This window comes from Monodon monoceros, unplaced genomic scaffold (assembly GCF_005190385.1).
Source record: "Monodon monoceros isolate NGI ecotype Baffin Bay Population unplaced genomic scaffold, NGI_Narwhal_1 Super_Scaffold_18, whole genome shotgun sequence".
Classification (NCBI taxonomy): Eukaryota; Metazoa; Chordata; class Mammalia; order Artiodactyla; family Monodontidae; genus Monodon; species Monodon monoceros.
In genome coordinates, this window is record NW_021703774.1 from 26,342,346 (window position 1) to 26,361,605 (window position 19,260).

General features: G+C 34.4%; 1 protein-coding gene across 1 annotated transcript in view; it reads right to left on the minus strand.

Annotated features, from left to right (window-relative positions):
* The window catches only part of CATSPERE (catsper channel auxiliary subunit epsilon), a 220,738-nt gene that overhangs the window by 169,707 nt on the left and 31,771 nt on the right, over positions 1–19,260 (minus strand). Inside the window, exon 6 of the mRNA XM_029226890.1 lies at positions 14,390–14,467. Within this exon, the coding sequence (XP_029082723.1) occupies positions 14,390–14,467 (78 nt within the window). The remainder of the gene's footprint in view (positions 1–14,389; positions 14,468–19,260) is intronic.

Below are 19,260 nucleotides of genomic sequence, written 5' to 3' on the forward strand. Positions count from 1 at the left end.
TCTAGGTCTGAAGTGGGTCTCTTGTAGACAGCATATATATGGGTCTTGTTTTTGTATCCATTCAGCCAGTAGATGTCTTTTGGTTGGATCATTTAATCCACTTACATTTAAGGTCGATATCAATATGTGTGTTCCCATTACCATTTTCTTAATTGTTTTGCGTTTGTTATTGTAGATCTTTTACTTCTCTTCTGTTTCCTGCCTAGGGATGTTCCTTTCGCATTTTTTGTAAAGCTGGTTTGGTGGTGATGAATTCTCTTAGCTTTTGCTTGTCTGTAAAGGTTTTAATTTCTCCATCGATTCTGAGTGAGATCCTTGCTGGGTAGAGTAATCTTGGTTGAAGAGTTTCCCTTTCATCACTTTAAATATGTCCTGCCACTCCCTTCTGGTTTGCAGAGCTTCTGCTGAAAGATCAGCTGTTAACCTTATGGGTATTCCCTTGTATGTTATTTGTTGCTTTTCCGTTGCTGCTTTTAATACTTTTTCTTTATATTTAAATTTTGATAGTTTGATTAATATGTGTCTTGGCATGTTTCTCCTTGGATTTATCTTGTATGGGACTCTCTGTGCTTCCTTGACTTGGTTGACTATTTACTTTCCCATGTTAGGGAAGTTTTCAACTATAATCTCTTCTAATATTTGCTCAGACCATTTCTTGTTCTCTTCTTCTTCTGGGACCCCTATAATTCGAATGTTGTGTGTTTAATGTTTTCCAAGATGTCTGTGGGACTGTCCTCAATTCTTTTCATTTTTTTTCTTTATTCTGCTCTGTGATAGTTATTCCCACTATTTTATCTTCCAGGCTCACTTATCCGTTCTTCTGCCTCAGTTATTCTGCTATTGATTCCTTCTGGGGAATTTTAAATTTCATTTATTGTTGTTCATCATTGTTTGCTCTGTAGTTCTTCTAGGTCTTTGTTAAATGTTTCTTGTATTTTCTCCATTCTATTTCCAATTTTTCGATCATCTTTACTATCTCTACTCTGAATCTTTTTTCAGGTAGACTGCCTATTTCCTCTTCATTTGTTTGGTCTGGTGGGTTTTTACCTTGCTCCTTCATCTGCTGCATATTTCTCTGTCTTCTCATTTTGTTTAACTTACTGTGTTTGGGGTCTCCTTTTCGCAGGCTGTAGGTTCGTAGTACCCTTTGTTTTTGGTGTCTGCCCCCAGTGGGTAAGGTTGGTTCTGTGGGTTGTGCAGGCTTCCTGGTGGAGGCGACTGGTGCCTCTATTCTGGTGGAGGAGGCTGGATCTTGTCTTTCTGGTGGGCAGTATCATGTCCAGTGGTGTGCATTGGGACATCTGTAAACTTATTATGGTTTTAGGCAGCCTCTCTCCTAATGGGTGGGGTTGTGTTCCTGTCTTCTCAGTTGTTGGTCATGGGGTGTCCAGCACTGGAGCTTGCTGGTCTTTGAGTGGAGCTGGGTCTTAGCATTGAGACACAGATGTCTGGGAGAGCTCTTGCTGATTCATATTACATGGTGCTGGGAGGTCTCTGGTGTTCCAATGTCCTGAACTTGGCTCTTCCACCTCAGAGGCTCAGCCCTGACACCCAGCTGGAACACCAAGTCTCTGTCAGCCACATGGCTTTTAGGAAGTCTGAGGTTTTCTGCCAGTGTTCAGTCGGTGTTCTGTAGGAGTTGTTCCACATGTAGACGTATTTCTGATGTATTTGTGGGGAGGAAGGTGAGCTCCACGTTTACTCCTTCGCCATCTTGAAGGTCCCCAATACCCTTAGTTTTAATGTCAATGAAATACAAAATGGAGTTTCTAAAACTAATCTGTTGGAATTATTTCTATATGAGCTTGACTTCAAAACAACATACCCTTCAAGGCATATTTCAAATATATGTGGAGGCTCTAGGATAAATTCTGTTAGTATAAATATAGATCTGACATTCTCCCTGTTTTACTCATGAGATTTAAGGGGACGTTGAATTGACTGGGATTATTCCTAATAAAGTCTTTTTAGAATAGAGGCAACAGTTTCATTATGGGGAATCCCTAGAATAAAAAAATCAGATAAATGAGGGCCAGTCTAGAGTCCTCCAATAATGCTCCTGTTTAATTTCCTAGAAATATGTCAACCACCCACAAAGGAACATTTGAGATTGCTGTAATGATTACCAGTAAGTGTGTATTTATTGGGACTGCGGGATTGCCTAATAGGAGGATTTAACCTATATTTTGAGAGTAGTAATGGAGGTCAGGGAAGGCTTCCTTGAAGAATACAAGTTTAATGATTTTGATAGAGAAAAATAGATTTGCCTGGTAAATACTTGATAAATAATAGATCATTTAAATTTTGTTTCTAAAAATCTTATTCACTATTCAGAATTTTAAATACAACTATCCTTCATATACCTGCAAAGGAAAAGACTAAATGGAGCATTCTTAATGTAGCAAAGAATAAGATGGAAATAAAATACAACAAGCAACCTATACAGCAAGATGATAGAAAAAAGGATAGACTAAGATAAAGTTAAGATAATTATGTCAACAAGCTTAAGAACATATGTTTCTCCATTAATACAGTAATTCATGGTCATTAAAGATGGTTTTATAAATATAGAAAAAAATTACCACAAAGAAATCATCTAAAGTATAAAAAACATATTTAGGATATTTTCTTAGGATTTACCAAATGTAGGTTACTGTTATGTATTCATGTTATATAACCTGAAGTCTATATATCATTTAAAATGACATTTTAAATGACAGCATAATATACCATTTTAAATGACAGCATAATACTCCATTGAGTGACTTATCATTACTTACTTAACACTCCCCTATTGGACATTTAGGTAGCTTTATTTTTTCACTTTTGTAAATATTATTGCCATGGACATTATCAGATACAGTCTTTTCTACATTAGCACTATTTCTTTTGCTTAAATTCTTGAAAATGTGATTACTGGATCAAAAGTTATGAACACTTTAATAATTCTTGATATGAATTGAGCAAAATGATTTCTAAAAGGAATATGCCTATTTATTTTATTACTATTAGTTATCATTAGCAGATTTCACTATCTAGTGCCCAACTTCTTATACTTTTTAGAAAAGTATTCTAGTTGTAACATCAATATATATTTATTCATGCTGCTAAATTTAATAAATATCTTTTTGTTTCTTAATTGATTTTTCAGCAGCATTTGAATCATTAGACTAATTTCTCCTTTTCAGGGAGTGTTTCTCTCTTGACTTACAAGACCTTCAAATCAGTATGTCCAAAACTGAACTACTGCCTCGAGGGTCTGCCTCCCAAACCAGCATTTATAAATATTTGTTGAATAAATAGAGAAGAAAATAATCTCACCACCCAGAGGAGAGTAAAGCTCTCTCACAATTTGCATGGAATCTATTTTCATCCCTTCACTTTTCTCCTATGTGTGCCTTTAAATGTAAAGTGAGTTGCTTGTTGACAGCATATTGCTGGATGTTTTTTAAAAAATCCATTCAGTCGTTCTATGCCTTTTGACTGGGGGTTTAATCCATTTGAATTTAAGTACTTATTGATAAATAAGGTCTTAATATTGCCATTTTGTTAATTTTTTGGTCTGACTTGCAGTTGTGTTATTCTTCTCTTTCCCTATTGCTGTTTTCCTTGTTATTTGATGATTTCTGTAGTGCTTTTCTTTGATTTCTTCATCTTTTGTAATAATATATCTGATAGAAACTATATACTAGTTTTTTGTAACTTGAGGCTTACATAAAATATCTTATAGTTAAAACTATTTTAAGTTGATAGCAACTTCAATCACATAAATAAACTACACTTTTACTACCTGCCCCCTTTGTGTTTGTGTAGTCAGAGCTTTTTTGTGTGTTATGCATCTATTAACAAATTTTTGTCTTTTAACTTTTATATGAGGGTTAAAAGCGATGCATGCACCACCATTACAGTGTTGTATTGTTCTGTATTTGCCTATAAAATTACCCTTACCAGTGATAGATCACATGTGAGGTCATAAAATAATTTTTAAGTCTTAAAAATTTAAGAAGATTGAAATCATTCTGGGGGCTTCCCTGGTGGCACAGTGGTTGAGAATCTGCCTGCCAATGCATGGGACATGGGTTTGGGCCCTGGTCTGGGAAGATCCTACATGCCGTGGAGCAACTAGGCCCGTGAGCCACAACTACTGAGCCTGCGCGTCTGGAGCCTGTGCTCCACAACAAGAGAGGCTGCAATAGTGAGAGGCCCACACACCATGATGAAGAGTGGCCCCCGCTTGCCGCAATGAGATAAAGCCCTCGCACAGAAATGAAGACTCAACACAGCCAAAAATAAATAAATAAAAGTCCAAATTTATTTTTTAAAAAAATCATTCCAAGTATCTTTTCCAACCACAATTGAATGAAACTAGAAATCAGTAATAGTTAGAAAATATGAAGAATCACAAATACATGCAAATTAAACTGCACAATCTTGAACAATAATTGGGTCAAAGAGGAAATCAAAGGAAATTTTAAAAATACCTCAAGACAAATGAAAACATAAACACAACATAACAGAATTTATGGGATGTATCAAAATCAAGACTAAAAGGGAAGCAATAATTGCCTACATTAAAAAAAAAAGATCTCAAATAAACAACCTAACTTTACACCTCAAATAACTAAAGAGAAGCAAACTAAGCCTAAAGTGAGCAGAAGGAAAGAAATAATAAAGATCAGAGCAGAAACAAATCAAGTAGGGAATAGAAAAAGAATAGAAAAAAAATCAACAAAACTAAGAAATGGCTTTTTGAAAAAATAAACAAAATTGACACATTCTTAACTAGGCTAAGAAAAAAGACAAAAGTCTCAAATAAATAAAATAAAAAATGAAAAAGGAGACATTACAACTGATACCACACAAATGCAATGGCTCATAAGAGAAAAATGTGAGCAATTACATACCAAAAAATTGTATAACCTAGAAGAAATGTACAAATTCCTACAAACATACAACCGACTAAGAATGAACCCTGAAAAAATAGAAAATGTGAACAGACTAATAATGAGTAAGAAGACCTAATCAGTAAGCAAAAATCTCCCAATAAAAACAACAACAGGGATTCCCTGGTGGCGCAGTGGTTGAGAGTCCACCTGTCGATGCAGGGAACACAGGTTCGTGCCCCGGTCTGGGAGGATTCCACATGCCATGGAACAGCTGGGCCCGTGAGCCATGGCCACTGAGCCTGCGTGTCCGGAGCCTGTGCTCTGCAACGGGAGAGGCCACAGCAGTGAGAGGCCCACGTACTGCAAAAAAAAAAAAAAAAAAAAAAAGAAAGAAAAAAACAACAAAATCTGGACTAGATAGTTTAACTGGTGAATTCTATCAAACATTTAAAGAATTAATACCAATACTTCTGAAACTCTTCCCAAAAATTGAGGTGGAGGGAACACTTCCCAACTCATTTTATGAGGCCAGCATTACCTTGATACCAAAACCAGATAGGAACATTACAGGAAAGAAAACTTGAGGCCAATATCCCTGATGAATTCTCAGCAAAAATTCTCAGTAAAAATTCTCAGCAACACACTAGCAAACCAAATTCAACAGCGCACCAAGAGGATCATACACAATGATCAAGTGGGATTTATCCCTGGGTTGCAAGGATGGTTCAACATATACAAGTCAATAAATATGACACATCACATTAATAGGATGAAAGACAAAAATCATTTGATAATCTCAATACACACAGAGAAAGCATTTGACAGAACACAACATCCTTTCTTGATACAAATTTTCAGTGGATTGGGTATAGAAGAAATCTACCTCAACATAATAAAAGCCATATATGACAAGCCCATAGCTATCATCATACTCAGTGGGGAAAGGTTAAAAACTTTTGCTTTAAGGTCAGGATGAAGACAAGGGTGCTCAATCTCACCACTCCTATTCCACACAGTACTGGATGTCCTAGCCAGAACAACCAGGCAAGAAAAAATAAATAAATAAAAATCATTCAAATTGAAAAGGAAATAAAAATGTCTTTGTAGATAACATGATCTTATATTTAGAAAATCCTAAGGAAGCCACCAAAAACTCTTAGAACTTGTCAACAAATTCAATAAAGTTGCAGGATACAAAATCAACATGCAGAAATCAGTTGCATTTCTATATACTAACATTGAGCTATTTGAAAAAGAAATAAAGGAAACAATCCCATTCACAATAGCATCAAAGAAATGAAGTACTTGGGGATAAATTTAACCAAGGAGGTGAAATATCTGTAAACAGAAAATTATAAGACTTTGATGAAATAAATTTAAGAAGACACAAATAAATGGAAAAATATCCCATGTTCATGGATCAGAAGAATTAATATTGTTAAAATGTCCCTGCTACTCAGAGCCATCTATAAATTCAATATAATCCCTATCAAAATCTCAATGGCATTTTTTCACAAGAGTAGAAAAAATAATCCTAAAATTTGTATGGAACCACAAAAGACTTCAAATAGCCAAGAAAATCCTGAGAAAGAAGAACAGAGCCAGAAGCAATCACACTTTCTGATTTCAAACTATAGTAATCAAAACAGTATGGTACTGGCATTAAAATAGACACACATAGCAAGGAACAGAATCAAGAGCAAAGAAATAAACACTTGCATATATGGTCAACTAATATTTGACAAGACAGCCAAGAATACTCAATAGGGAAAGGATAGTCTGTTCAATAAATGTTGCTGGAAAAATTTATAATCATGTACAGAAGAATGAAATTGGAAGCCTACCTTATACCAACCACAAAAATTAACTTTAAATGGATTAGAAATTTAAACATAATACCTGAAACTGTAAAACTCCTAGAAGAATATAGGGGAAAAGCTTTTTGGACATTGGTCTTGGCAATGATTTTTTGGATATGAATATGACATCAAAAGCACAAGCAACAAAGGTGAAAATAAGTAAGTGGAACTACATCAAATTAAAAAGCTTCTGCACAACAAAGAAATAATCAACAGAGTAAAAAGGCAACCTATGGAAAGGGAGAAAATATTTGCAAGTCATACATCTGATAAAGGGTTTATATGCAAAGTATGTAAGGAACATATACAACTCAACAGCAAAAAAAGAAAAAAATCTGATTGAAAAATGGGAAGAGGAATTAATAGGCATTTTCCTAAATAAGACATACAAATGGCCAAAAGGTACATGAAAATGTGCTCAACATCACTAATTATAAGGGAAATGCAAGTCAAAACCACAGTATGATAGCATCTCACACCACTTAGGATGGCTATTATCGAAAAAACAAGAAAGAACAAATGATAAGGATATGGAGAAAAGGGAACTCTTGTGCACTGTTGGTGGGAATGTAAGTTGGTACAGAAATTATGGAAAACAGTATGGAAGGTCCTCAAAAATTTAAAATAGAACTATCATATGATCCAGCAATCCCAATTCTGGGTGTATATCCAAAGGAAAATAAAACAGGACATCTATTGAAGAGATACCTTCACTCTCATGCTTATTGCAGCATTATTTACAATAGCCAAGATATGGAAAAGCCTAACTGTCTGTCAGTGGGTGATTGGATAAAGAAGATGTGATATCTAAAAATGTTAAGTGAAATAAGTCAGACAGAGAAAGACAAATACAGTATGATCTCACTTTCATGTGGAATCTAAAAACGCTGAATTCATAGAAACAGTAGAATGGTGGTTGCAAGCGGCTGAGCAGTGGGTGAAATGGGGAGATACTGGTTAAAGGGTATAAACTTCCAATTATAAGATGAATAGGTTCTGGGGATCTAATTTATAGCATAGTGAAAATAGTTAACAATACTCTATCAAAGTACTTGAAAGATGTTGAAAAAGTAGGTCTTAAATGTTCTTACCACAAAAAAGAAAATATAACTATGTGAGGTGATGGAGGTCTTAAAAACTCTACTATGGTAATCATTTCACAATATATAAGTATATTAAATCAACACATGTATACTTTAAACTTACACAATGCTAAAGATCAATCATATTTCAATAAAGCTGAAAAAGGAAACTAACACTCGTTAAAAACAAAACAAAACAAAACCCAACACCAAATTCATTGACTCTAGAATGGATAAAAAATGTGTGGTGTGTTGAAACAATGAATAACATACAACAATGAAAATGAGCAAACTATAGGTATATATAACATGGATAAATCTTATATAATTATGATCAAAAATAAAAAGCAATATGCAGTGTATATAAAGCATGATTCAATTTATTTAAAGTAGAAAAATAAAACCAACTAAACTGCATTGTTTAGGAATCATGTGGTAAACTAAAGAAGAAAACAGAGCAATTATTATCACAAAATATTCAGAATAATGGTTACCTCCAGGGAAAGGGAAGGATTATGCCCATACAGGCACCTCTATTGTGGAGGGAGAAATTATGTTCATGGAGGTGGAAAATATGGGGACCTTCTGTACTATTGTTAATGTTTCATCACTTGATAGTAGTTATATGGTTATTTATTATTATTCACTAAACTGGATACTTACCTTTTATGGTTTTTTCTTTATGATGTAATTCATAGTTAAAATGGTGAAGGAGAAAAACCTCAAATAAACTAAAACTCTGAGCCTTTTAATAGTTATTTAACCACATGTACAAATAAGTTATCCTGTACCCCATCCCTGAGCCACATGCTACTGCTGGTTCTCTTTTCCCTGGTGTGGGTGTTGGGGAAAGGGTAAGGCTCAGATAGGGATGTGAGACAGAAGTGGGTTGAGGTTCAAAGGTGAAATAAAGTACAGAAATGAGTTAAACATAAGGGATTATTTTGAGTTCAAACTCAGGGACGGTTAAGGGTTAAGGAAGAGAATGAAGAATGGAGTCAGAGCTAGAATTAGGATGTGGGTGTCTGTTAGGCACATTATCTATTGGTTGATAAAAGCCCAAACAGATAATTTATATTTTGCCAGAGCTATTTTGTGGATGATTTATCAAAACTGCAATATTACAATAATCCTTGCAAACTACTCATGTAACAAAAACCCTGATTTGGTCATGGCAGGCATCTTGGAGGCAATACCTGACTTGAGACTTAAAGATGACTAGATGAGGAAAGGGAATGGGCAGTTCCTGTGGAGAGAATGGCATAAGCAGAGACACAGACTCATGGAAGAGCAGAAGTGTAAAGGGAGACGGCAGAGTGCAGCTGCTGGAGACAGGACATGTGGAGAGCTAAGGCCAGAGAAGAATGGGAGAGATGGGATACTCAGGGCTTTGTGTGCCATGTTAATAGTCTAAGACTCAAGTCTATGCTGTTTGTCAGCTCAAACAGCTCAATATCAAAAAACAACCTAATCAAAAAATGGGCAGAAAATTCGAATAGACATTTCTCCAAAGATATACAGATGGCCAACAGGCACATGAAAAGATGTCCAACATCTCTAATTATTAGAGAAATGAAAATCAAAACTACAATGAAGTATTACCTCATACCAGTCAGAACGGCCATCATTAAAAAGTCTACAAATAATAAATGCTGGAGAGGGTGTGAAGAAAAAGGAACCCTCCTACACTGTTGGTGGGAATGTAAATCAGTGCATCCACTATGGAGAACAGTACAGGGGTTCCATAAAAAACTAAAAATAGAGTTACAATATGATCCAGCAATCCCACTCCTGGGTATGTATCTGGGGAAAACTAAAACTCAAAAAGATACATGAGAAAAAAATCACATTCACAGAAAGATAGACAAGATGAAAAGGCAGACGGCTATGTACCAGATGAAGGAACAAGATAAAACCCCAGAAAAACAACTAAATAAAGTGGAGCTAGGCAACCTTCCAGAAAAAGATTTCAGAACAATGATAGTGAAGCTGATCCAGGACCTTGGAAAAAGAATGGAGGCAAAGATCGAGAAGATGTAAGAAATATTTAACAAAGAGCTAGAAGAATTAAAGGACAAACAAACAGAGATGAACAATACAATAAGTGAACTAAAAATACACTAGAAGGAATCAATAGCAGAATAACTGAGGCAGAAGAACGGATAAGTGACCTGGAAGACAGAATGGTGGCATTCACTGCTGTGGAACAGAATAAAGAAAAAAGAATGAAAAGAAATGAAGACAGCCTAAGAGACATCTGGGACAACATTAAACGTAACAACATTTGCATTATAAGGGTCCCAGAAGGAGGAGAGAAGGACCTGAGAAAATATTTGAAGAGATTATAGTCGAAAACTTCCCTAACATGGGAAAGGAAATAGCCACCTAAGTCCAGGAAGTGTAGTGAGTCCCATACAGGATAAACCCAAGGAGAAAGATGCCGAGACACATAGTAATCAGATTGGCAAAAATTAAAGACAAAGAAAATTTATTGAAAGCAGCAAGGGAAAATTGACAAATAACATAAAAGGGAACTCCCATAAGGTTAACAGCTGATTTCTCAGCAGAAACTCTACAAGCCAGAAGTGAGTGGCATGATCTACTTAAAGTGATGAAAGGGAAGAAACTACAACCAAGATTACTCTACCCAGCAAGGATCTCATTCAGATTCAATGGAGAAATCAAAAGCTTTACAGACAAGCAAAAGCTAAGAGATTTCAGCACCACCAAACCAGCTCTACAACAAATGCTAAAGGAACTTCTCTAAGTGGGAAACACAAGAGATGAAAAGGACCTACAAAAACAAACCCAAAACAATTAAGAAAATGGTAATAGGAACATACATATCAATAATTACCTTAAATATGAATGGATTGAACGCTCCAACCAAAAGACACAGGCTCACTGAATGGACACAAAAACAAGACCCATATATATGCTGTCTACAAGAGCCCCACTTCAGACCTAGGGACACATACAGACTGAAAGTGAGGGGGTGGAAAAAGATATTCCATGCAAATGGCAATCAAAAGAAAGCTGGAGTAGCAATACTCATATCAGATAAAATACACTTTAAAATAAAGAACAGGGCTTCCCTGGTGGCCCAGTCGACACAGGGGACATGGGTTCGTGCCCCAGTCTGGGAAGATCCCACATGCCGTGGAGTGGCTAGGCCCGTGAGCCATGGCTGCTGAGCCTGCATGTCCGGAGGCTGTGCTCTGTAATGGGAGAGGCCACAACAGTGAGAGGCCCACGTACCACAAACAAAAAAAGAAAAAAAGAGCGTTACAAGAGACAAGGAAGGACACTATGTAATGATCAAGGGATCAATCCAAGAAGATATAACAGTTATAAATATATATGCACCCAAACTAGGAGCACCTCAATATATAAGGCAACTGCTAACAGCTATAAAAGAGGAAGTCAACAGTAACAATAGTGGGGCACTTTAACACCTCACTTACACTAATGGACAGATCATCCAAACAGAAAATTAATAAGGAAATACAAGCTTTAAAGGACACAATAGACCAGATAGATTTAATTGATATTTATAGGACATTCCATCCAAAAACAGCAGATTACACTTTATTCTCAAGAGTGCATGGAACATTCTACAGGATAGATCATATCTTGGGGCACAAATCAAGCCTCAGTAAATTTAGGAAATGGAAATCATATCAAGCATCTTTTCTGACCACAGCGCTATGAGAATAGAAATCAATTATAGGGAAAAAACCCCCGTAAAACCCACAAAGACATGGAGGCTAAACAATACATTACTAAATAACTGAGAGATCACTGAAGAAATCAAAAAGGAAATAAAAAAATACCTAGAGACAAATGGCAATGAAAACACGACAATCTAAAACCTATGGGATTCAGCAAAAGCAGTTTTAAGAGGGAAGTTTATAGCAGTACAATCCTACGTCAAGAAACAACAAACATCTCAAGTTAACAACCTAACCTTACACCTAAAGTAACTAGAGAAAGAAGAACAAACAAAACCCAAAGTTAGTAGAAGGAAAGAAATCATAAAGATTAGAGCAGAAATAAATGAAATAGAAACAAAGGAAACAGCTGCAAAGATCAATAAAACTAAAAGCTGGTTCTTTCAGAAGATAAACAAAATTGATAAACCATTAGCCAGACTCATCAAGAAAAAGAGGGACGGGGCGTCCCTGGTGGCGCAGTGGTTGAGAGTCCGCCTGCCGATGCAGGGGACACGGGTTCGTGCCCCGGTCTGGGAGGATCCCACATGCCGCAGAGCGGCTGGGCCCATGAGCCATGGCCGCTGAGCTTGAGCGTCCGGAGCTTGTGCTCTGCAATGGGAGAGGCCACAACAGTGAGAGGCCCGTGTACCACAAAAAAAAAAAAAAAAAAAAAAAGAGGGAGAGGAATCAAATCAATAAAATTAGAAATGAAAAAGGTGTAGTTACAACAGACACCACAGAAATACAAAGCATCCTTAGAGACCACTACAAGCAACTCTATGTCAATAAAATGGACAACCTGGAAGAAATGGACAAATTTTTAGAAAGGTATAACCTTCCAAGACTGAACCAGGAAGAAATAGAAAATATGAACAGACCAGTCACAAGTAATGAAATTGAAACTGTGATTTAAAATCTTCCAACAAACAAAAGTCCAGGACCAGATGGCTTCACAGGTGAATTCCATCAAACATTTAGAGAAGAGCTAACCCCCATCCTTCTCAAACTCTTCCAAAAAATTGCAGAGGAAGGAACACTCCCAAACTCATTCTATAAGGCCACTATCACCCTGATACTAAAACCAGACAAAGATACTACAACAAAAGAATGTCAGACCAATATCACTGATGAATACAGATGCCAAAATCCTCAACAAAATACTAGTAAACAGAATCCAACAACACATTAAAAGGATCATACACCATGATCATGTGGGATTTATCCCAGTGATGCAAGGATTCTTCAATATACACAAATCAATCAATGTGATACACCATATCGACAAATTGAAGAATAAAAACCATATGATCATCTCAATAGATGGAGAAAAAGCTTTTGACAAAATTCAACACCCATTTATGATAAAAACTCTCCAGAAAGTGGGCATAGAGGGAACCTACCTCAAAATAAAAAAAAAATGTATATATATATATATATATATATATATACACGCACTCAAATATTCATAGCAGCACTATTTACAATAGCCAAGACATGGAAACAATGTAAGTGTCCATTGATAGATGAATGGATAAGAAGATTTGGTATTTATACACAATGGAATATTATTCAGCCATAAAAAAGAATGAAATAATGCCATGTGCAGCAACATGGATGGACCTAGAGATTATCATACTAAGTGAAGTAAGTCAGACAGAGAAAGAGAAATATCATATGCTATTGCTGATATGTGAAATCTAAAAAAAACGATACACTGAACTTATACACAAAACAGAAATAGACTCACAGATATATAAAACCAACTTATGATTACCAAATGGAAATATATATATATATATTTTAATCACTTTGCTGTACACCTGAAACTAACATAAAATTGTAAATCAACTATATTTCAATAAAAATTTTAAAAAAGGAAATTTACTTAATGTCTCTGAATTGTACTCATAAGAATGTTTAAAATGGTAGATTTTATATTATGTATATTTTCCCACAATAAAAATGTATGGATTAAAAGGATGAATAAATGCATTAATTGAGAAAAAAAAGAGTCTATGTTGTTTGTAATGGAGAAATGTTTTAAGGAAATGACATGACCATGAATAAACATGGAAATTAAAAAGAAAAAAAGTAAAGTATTAGGTATGATTATTTAGCATGAACTAAATAATGTTAAATTGTGCATATTTTCACTTAAAAGATTAGAAATTAAGTAACAGTAATACTTAAAGTATTTAATTACCATTAATATATTTTATTCCCTCTAAAGTTTATTGCCAAATAAAACAATTAATTCATTTTATCAGTCCATCTCTTGTGAATTTGATTACCATGAGGCATGACAGCATGCTATTAAAAAATCATATCTCGACTCATTAAGACATAAAGAATCTCATAAGAAACTAAAACTTCTCATTTTACGTTTCTCTTCTATACATTTTGATTGTAACAGAAGACAGAACTTGAACCTTGGAAAAGGTAAATTTGTAACAGATAAAAGAAAGGACTTATTTATTCACTGGGCTGCACTTTTAGGAAAATCATTAGTCTCAGGTGGTAAAGGATTCAATAAAGGACTAGACAGATTTTTGAAGGATGACTTCAACAAAGATACTCAAGAAACATCTTTAAAGCATTTTAATGGTCAGCCTCTTTGTGAATAATGAAGTCATAGAAAATACAGAGAATGCTCAGTAAGAATTCTAAAGAAAGATTTATAATTGTAGAAATCGAGCACAAGTTCAAAATCACTATAATGACTAAACTAAATTTAATGGATAATTAAAATGTATTTAGTTCTAGGCTGCTTAATATAAATTATTCACAGACCTTAAAAGAGAAATGTAGCGTATTATTTTATCTATGATAATAATAATGTTTCCACCTACTAGGGAAGGTTCATTTGCATTCCGTAGCAATTCACTAGGGTCTGCGTTTTCTGGATCGTATATCCATATAATGATAACCTACGAAATAAAATGTGGTTGCATTTCTTGACACTTTGGACAAATTTTTAGTTGTGGCAAAACATAACCAAAAAATGTTTTTATTTGTTTTTAAAATTTCGTATATCTCAGTTTAAAATATCAAAAGTAATACGTGTTGTTTTTAACAAGAGAGACTGTCCAAAGAATTAATAACATCCTCTACACTCCTGAGGTAACTAATGTTAAAACTTTGTACGAATGTTTATATGTCTTTTTCTACACCCACAGACACAGCAGCCTCCCCACACACTCATACACTTTTTACAAAAATGAGATTACACTATTCATGTTATTTATAATGTGCTTTTGTCACTTAATACACCATAGCCATTTCAATAGATGTAGAGCTAATTCTTTTTATTGTTTTCTTCTTGAATAGACTATTTATTATAAAAATAAATTATATTAAAAATACAGTGAAAATTGCCCCTCCCACCCTGTACTTCATCACTCAGTTCCCACAAGTCTACTACGCCCTGCAAGTAACTACTATTGGTAAGTTTTTTTGTATTTCTATAAAATTTTTGTGCATAACCAGTGTTATTTTTCTCCTTCTTATATAAATACTAGTGTGCTAAATGCACTTTTGAACATTATATTCTTCACTTAAAGTTATATCTTAGAGATCTTTAAATATTCTCATTAATCTTTCATATTATTTTACATATTATTACAAATTATGGAGGAACCATAATTTAACAAGTAACCTGCTAATAAATATTTGTTTTTATCCTTTGCCATTACAATCAAAGTTATAATGAGCAACTCTGAACATATATTATTTTCTACTTTTGAGTATTCCTAAAAGTGGAATTGTTGAGTCATAGAGTATATGCATTTGTAATTTTTGTAGATACTGCTAAATTGTTCTCCATAGCAGTTGCAACAATATACCTTCTCACCAGCAATGTATGAGATCTCTTCTTTTTTCATAGCCTTCCCAACATGATGTGTTGTCATACATTTGGATATTGTTAGTCGATGGATGAAAAATGGTACGTTGATGCAGTTTTAATCTGCATTTCTTTTATCATGAAAAAGTTTGAGCATCTTTCCATATATTCAAGTTCTATTTCTATTTCCCATCTGGTGAACTATTTGTTCATTTCCTTTGCTCATTTTCTATCTGGCTTTTAGTCTTTTATTTATTAATTTGTAGAAGTTTTTAACGTAAAGAATGTTCTATATGTTCTATATCTTGATCTGTGTGGTGGTAACATAGACATATATATGTACATATGAAAACTTTATTACTTTTATAATTATGTGGCATTCCTCTTTATCTTATTAAATCTGTTTGCCTTAGATTCTATATTGTCCCTATATATGGCTGCCCTTCCTGCATCCCTCCCTCCCTCCCTTCCTCCCTTTTATATTCCCTTTACCTATATTAATCTTCTCTCAACCTATGTAATTTGAGTTAACAACTAGTATTTACTTTTTGTTTTTTCCATGCTATGCATTTGCAGAGATAAACACAAATACATGCGTACATATATTTTTTAAAAGAGGCATCTTAAGACGTTCTTTTTTAAAAACAAAATTGGATCACATTATACACACTTCCCACATTCTCCCTTTTTTTCACTCAAGTATACATCATTGAAATTCCCCAGTCAACTCTTATAATGCCTGAACAATATTCTATGATGTGCTTATACTATATTCTATATGTGCTTATGTGTAATTTACAGATTAATGTCTCTAATAATGGAGATTTACTGTGGCTCCAGTTTTGTTTTGTTTTGTTTTGCTTTACCACTATTACAATGCTGCAAAATATAGATCCTTTTCCATACAGCCGTATATACTAGAGGTTTTATTTCTGTGGAGTAGATTCCCAGGAGTGGGATTATTGATCCAACTGGTATATATATTTTTAATTTTAATAGATGTTTCCATATTGCTATCCAAAAATGTGAATAAGGCTCTAACTCACACTTTCCACCAGCAATGTTTGAGTATACCCTTTTGCCCAGATCCCCTCTAGCAATAGTTATTTTCCCTTGTTCAAGTTTTACTAGTGTGATGTGTGACATTTCATTGTTAATTTGAATTTTCTTGAGATGAAGTGAAGTTCAGCATATTTTCATGTTTGTTAGATTTGCTTTTGTGTACATAGCTTCTTTACATTCTTCTATTGGCACTTACCATATTCTTATCATTTGTAAGAGCTCTTTGTTTTGTTTGGACTTTAGGTATACAGACACATTATTAGAATAATCACGATCCTCAGTCCATGACACACTATCGTTATTGGCATGACCCTCTTTTATGCAATTATTTAAATTGTAAATTAGTAAAATGAAAACTAGGAACCCACCATCCAACTCGAGACCTAGAACCTTACAAATATCTTTCATTTACTTATATATTCCTCCCTTTTCAGGTTCCCTGTTTCTGCCCAGAGGTACTCACCTTCCTGAATTCTGTGTTGGTTTTTCATTAATATAATGATAGTTTTTTGAACTTGATCAGCCCACACATAACCCCCTAGGGCCTGCTTACTTTTTCCTTTCAAGATTATGTAACTAGGATTTATTCATGTTACTGCTCATAACTGAGCTCATTCGTTTTCATTACTATTTAAAATTCCATTATGTGAAAATAACACAATTTTTCAATTTTTATGTTAATGGGCATTTGGATTCCTTCTGTTTGGGATGGATGAATTTTATGAGCAATTCTACTATGAGCATTTTTTTTCTGTTTTTGTTTTATTGGAGTATAGTTGCTTTACACTGCTGTGTCAGTTTCTGCTGTACAGCAAAGTGAATCAGATATACATATATATATATATATATATATATATATATATATATATATCCCCTCTTTTTTGGACTTCCTTCCCATTTAGGTCACCACAGAGCACCAAGTAGAGTTCCCTGTGCTATACAGTAGGTTCTCGTTAGTTATCTATTTTATACATAGTAGTGTGTATATGTCAATCCCAAACTCTCAATTCATCCCACCACCCAGCATTTTTGAAAATGTCTCTTGAGGCATGAGTGCAAGAGTTTCTCTTGAGTATATACTTAGGAGTAGAATTGCTAAGTATATACTTAGAGTATATACTTATACTCTTGAGTATAAGTTGTCGAGTATGTGTAAGATAACGTAGAATCATTTCTCAAAATTTACATCCCTCCATCTCTTTTCAACACTAGGGATATTAGCTGTGTACTCTCATCTATGTCGTAAAATTTCTTCATAACTATTTGTTGTCTAAGTTGACTTTGTTTATGGCACTTCTGTGATAAAGTTTTTAATTTTCACATTTTCAGTTATGACTACTCTTTATTCATAGATTCTGGTTTCCAATCTTGAATAAGATTTCCCTTGATTCCATATAGTACAGCTTCAAGATTCTCCTGCCAACCATCCAGGGTTTTCTGTTTTACATTTGTCTTACATGCCAAGGGAACTTTTTTTTTTTTGTATGTGGTGTAAGTAAGGATTCTACTTTTGTTTTCTTCCAAGAAGACATCTTATTTTACTATATTATTCCATATAAACTTTAAGATACTTTTTCAATCAAAAATTGGACTCTGGTGTCCAGTTAGAAACTTTAAAAAACATCTTTTTTAAGCCATTCGACAAAATTTCAGTGTGGTTCTTGATACAGGTTCTGTGTCTTATATTTATTCTTAAGTATTTTATAGTCTGTATTGCTATCATGAATTTATAATATTGTACACTTCTTTATCTTAATTTATTACTTACACTATTATGTTCAATACAATATTAAATAATAATGGTGATTATAAGCATATTTGTCCAGTTCCTGATTTTAATTGAATTAGAAATATCTCATAATTTATAAAAATTATTGTTAGTTATTTGGGAAGTAAATTTTTTTATTAGAATGAAGTAGTTTCCTTCTAAACTTGTTTTGCTTAGTGTTTTTATTAGAAATGGTTGTTGAATATTTAATTTTTTTTTACATCTTTATTGGACTATAATTGCTTTACAATGTTGTGTTAGTTTGCACTGTATAACAAAGTAAATCAGCTATATGTATACATATATCCCCATATCCCCTCCCTCTTGAGCCTCCCTCCCACCCTCCCTATCCCATCCCTCTAGGTGGTCACAAAGCATGGAGTTGATTTCCCTGTGCTATTCAGCTGCTTCCCATTAGCTATCTATTTTATATTTGGTAGTGTATATATGTCCATGCTACTCACTTTGTCCCAGCTTCCCCAATACCCCCTCCACTTGTCATCAAGTCCATTCTCTACGTCTACATCTTTATTCCTGTCCTGCCCCTAGGTTCATCAGAACCGTTATTTTTTCTTTTACATTCCATATATATGTGTTAGCATATGGTATTTGTTGTACTCTTTCTGACTTACTTCACTCTGGATGACAGGCTCTAGGTCCATCCACATCCCTACAAATAACTCAATTTAATTTCTTTTTATGGCTGAGTAATATTCCATTGCATATATGTGCTACATCTTCTTTATCCATTCAACTGTCGATGGACACTTAGGTTGCTTCCATGTCCTGGCTATTGTAAACAGTGCAGCCGTGAACATTATGGTACATGTCTCTTTTTGAATGATGGTTTTCTCAGGGTATATGCCCAGTAGTGGGATTGCTGGGTCGTATGGTAGTTCTATTTTTAGTTTCTTAAGGAACCTCCATACTGTTCTCTATAGTGGCTGTATCAATTTATATTCCCACAAACAGTGCAAGAGGGTTCCCTTTTCTCCACACCCTCTCCAGCAGTTTTTGTTTGTAGATTTTTTGATGATAGCCATTCTGAC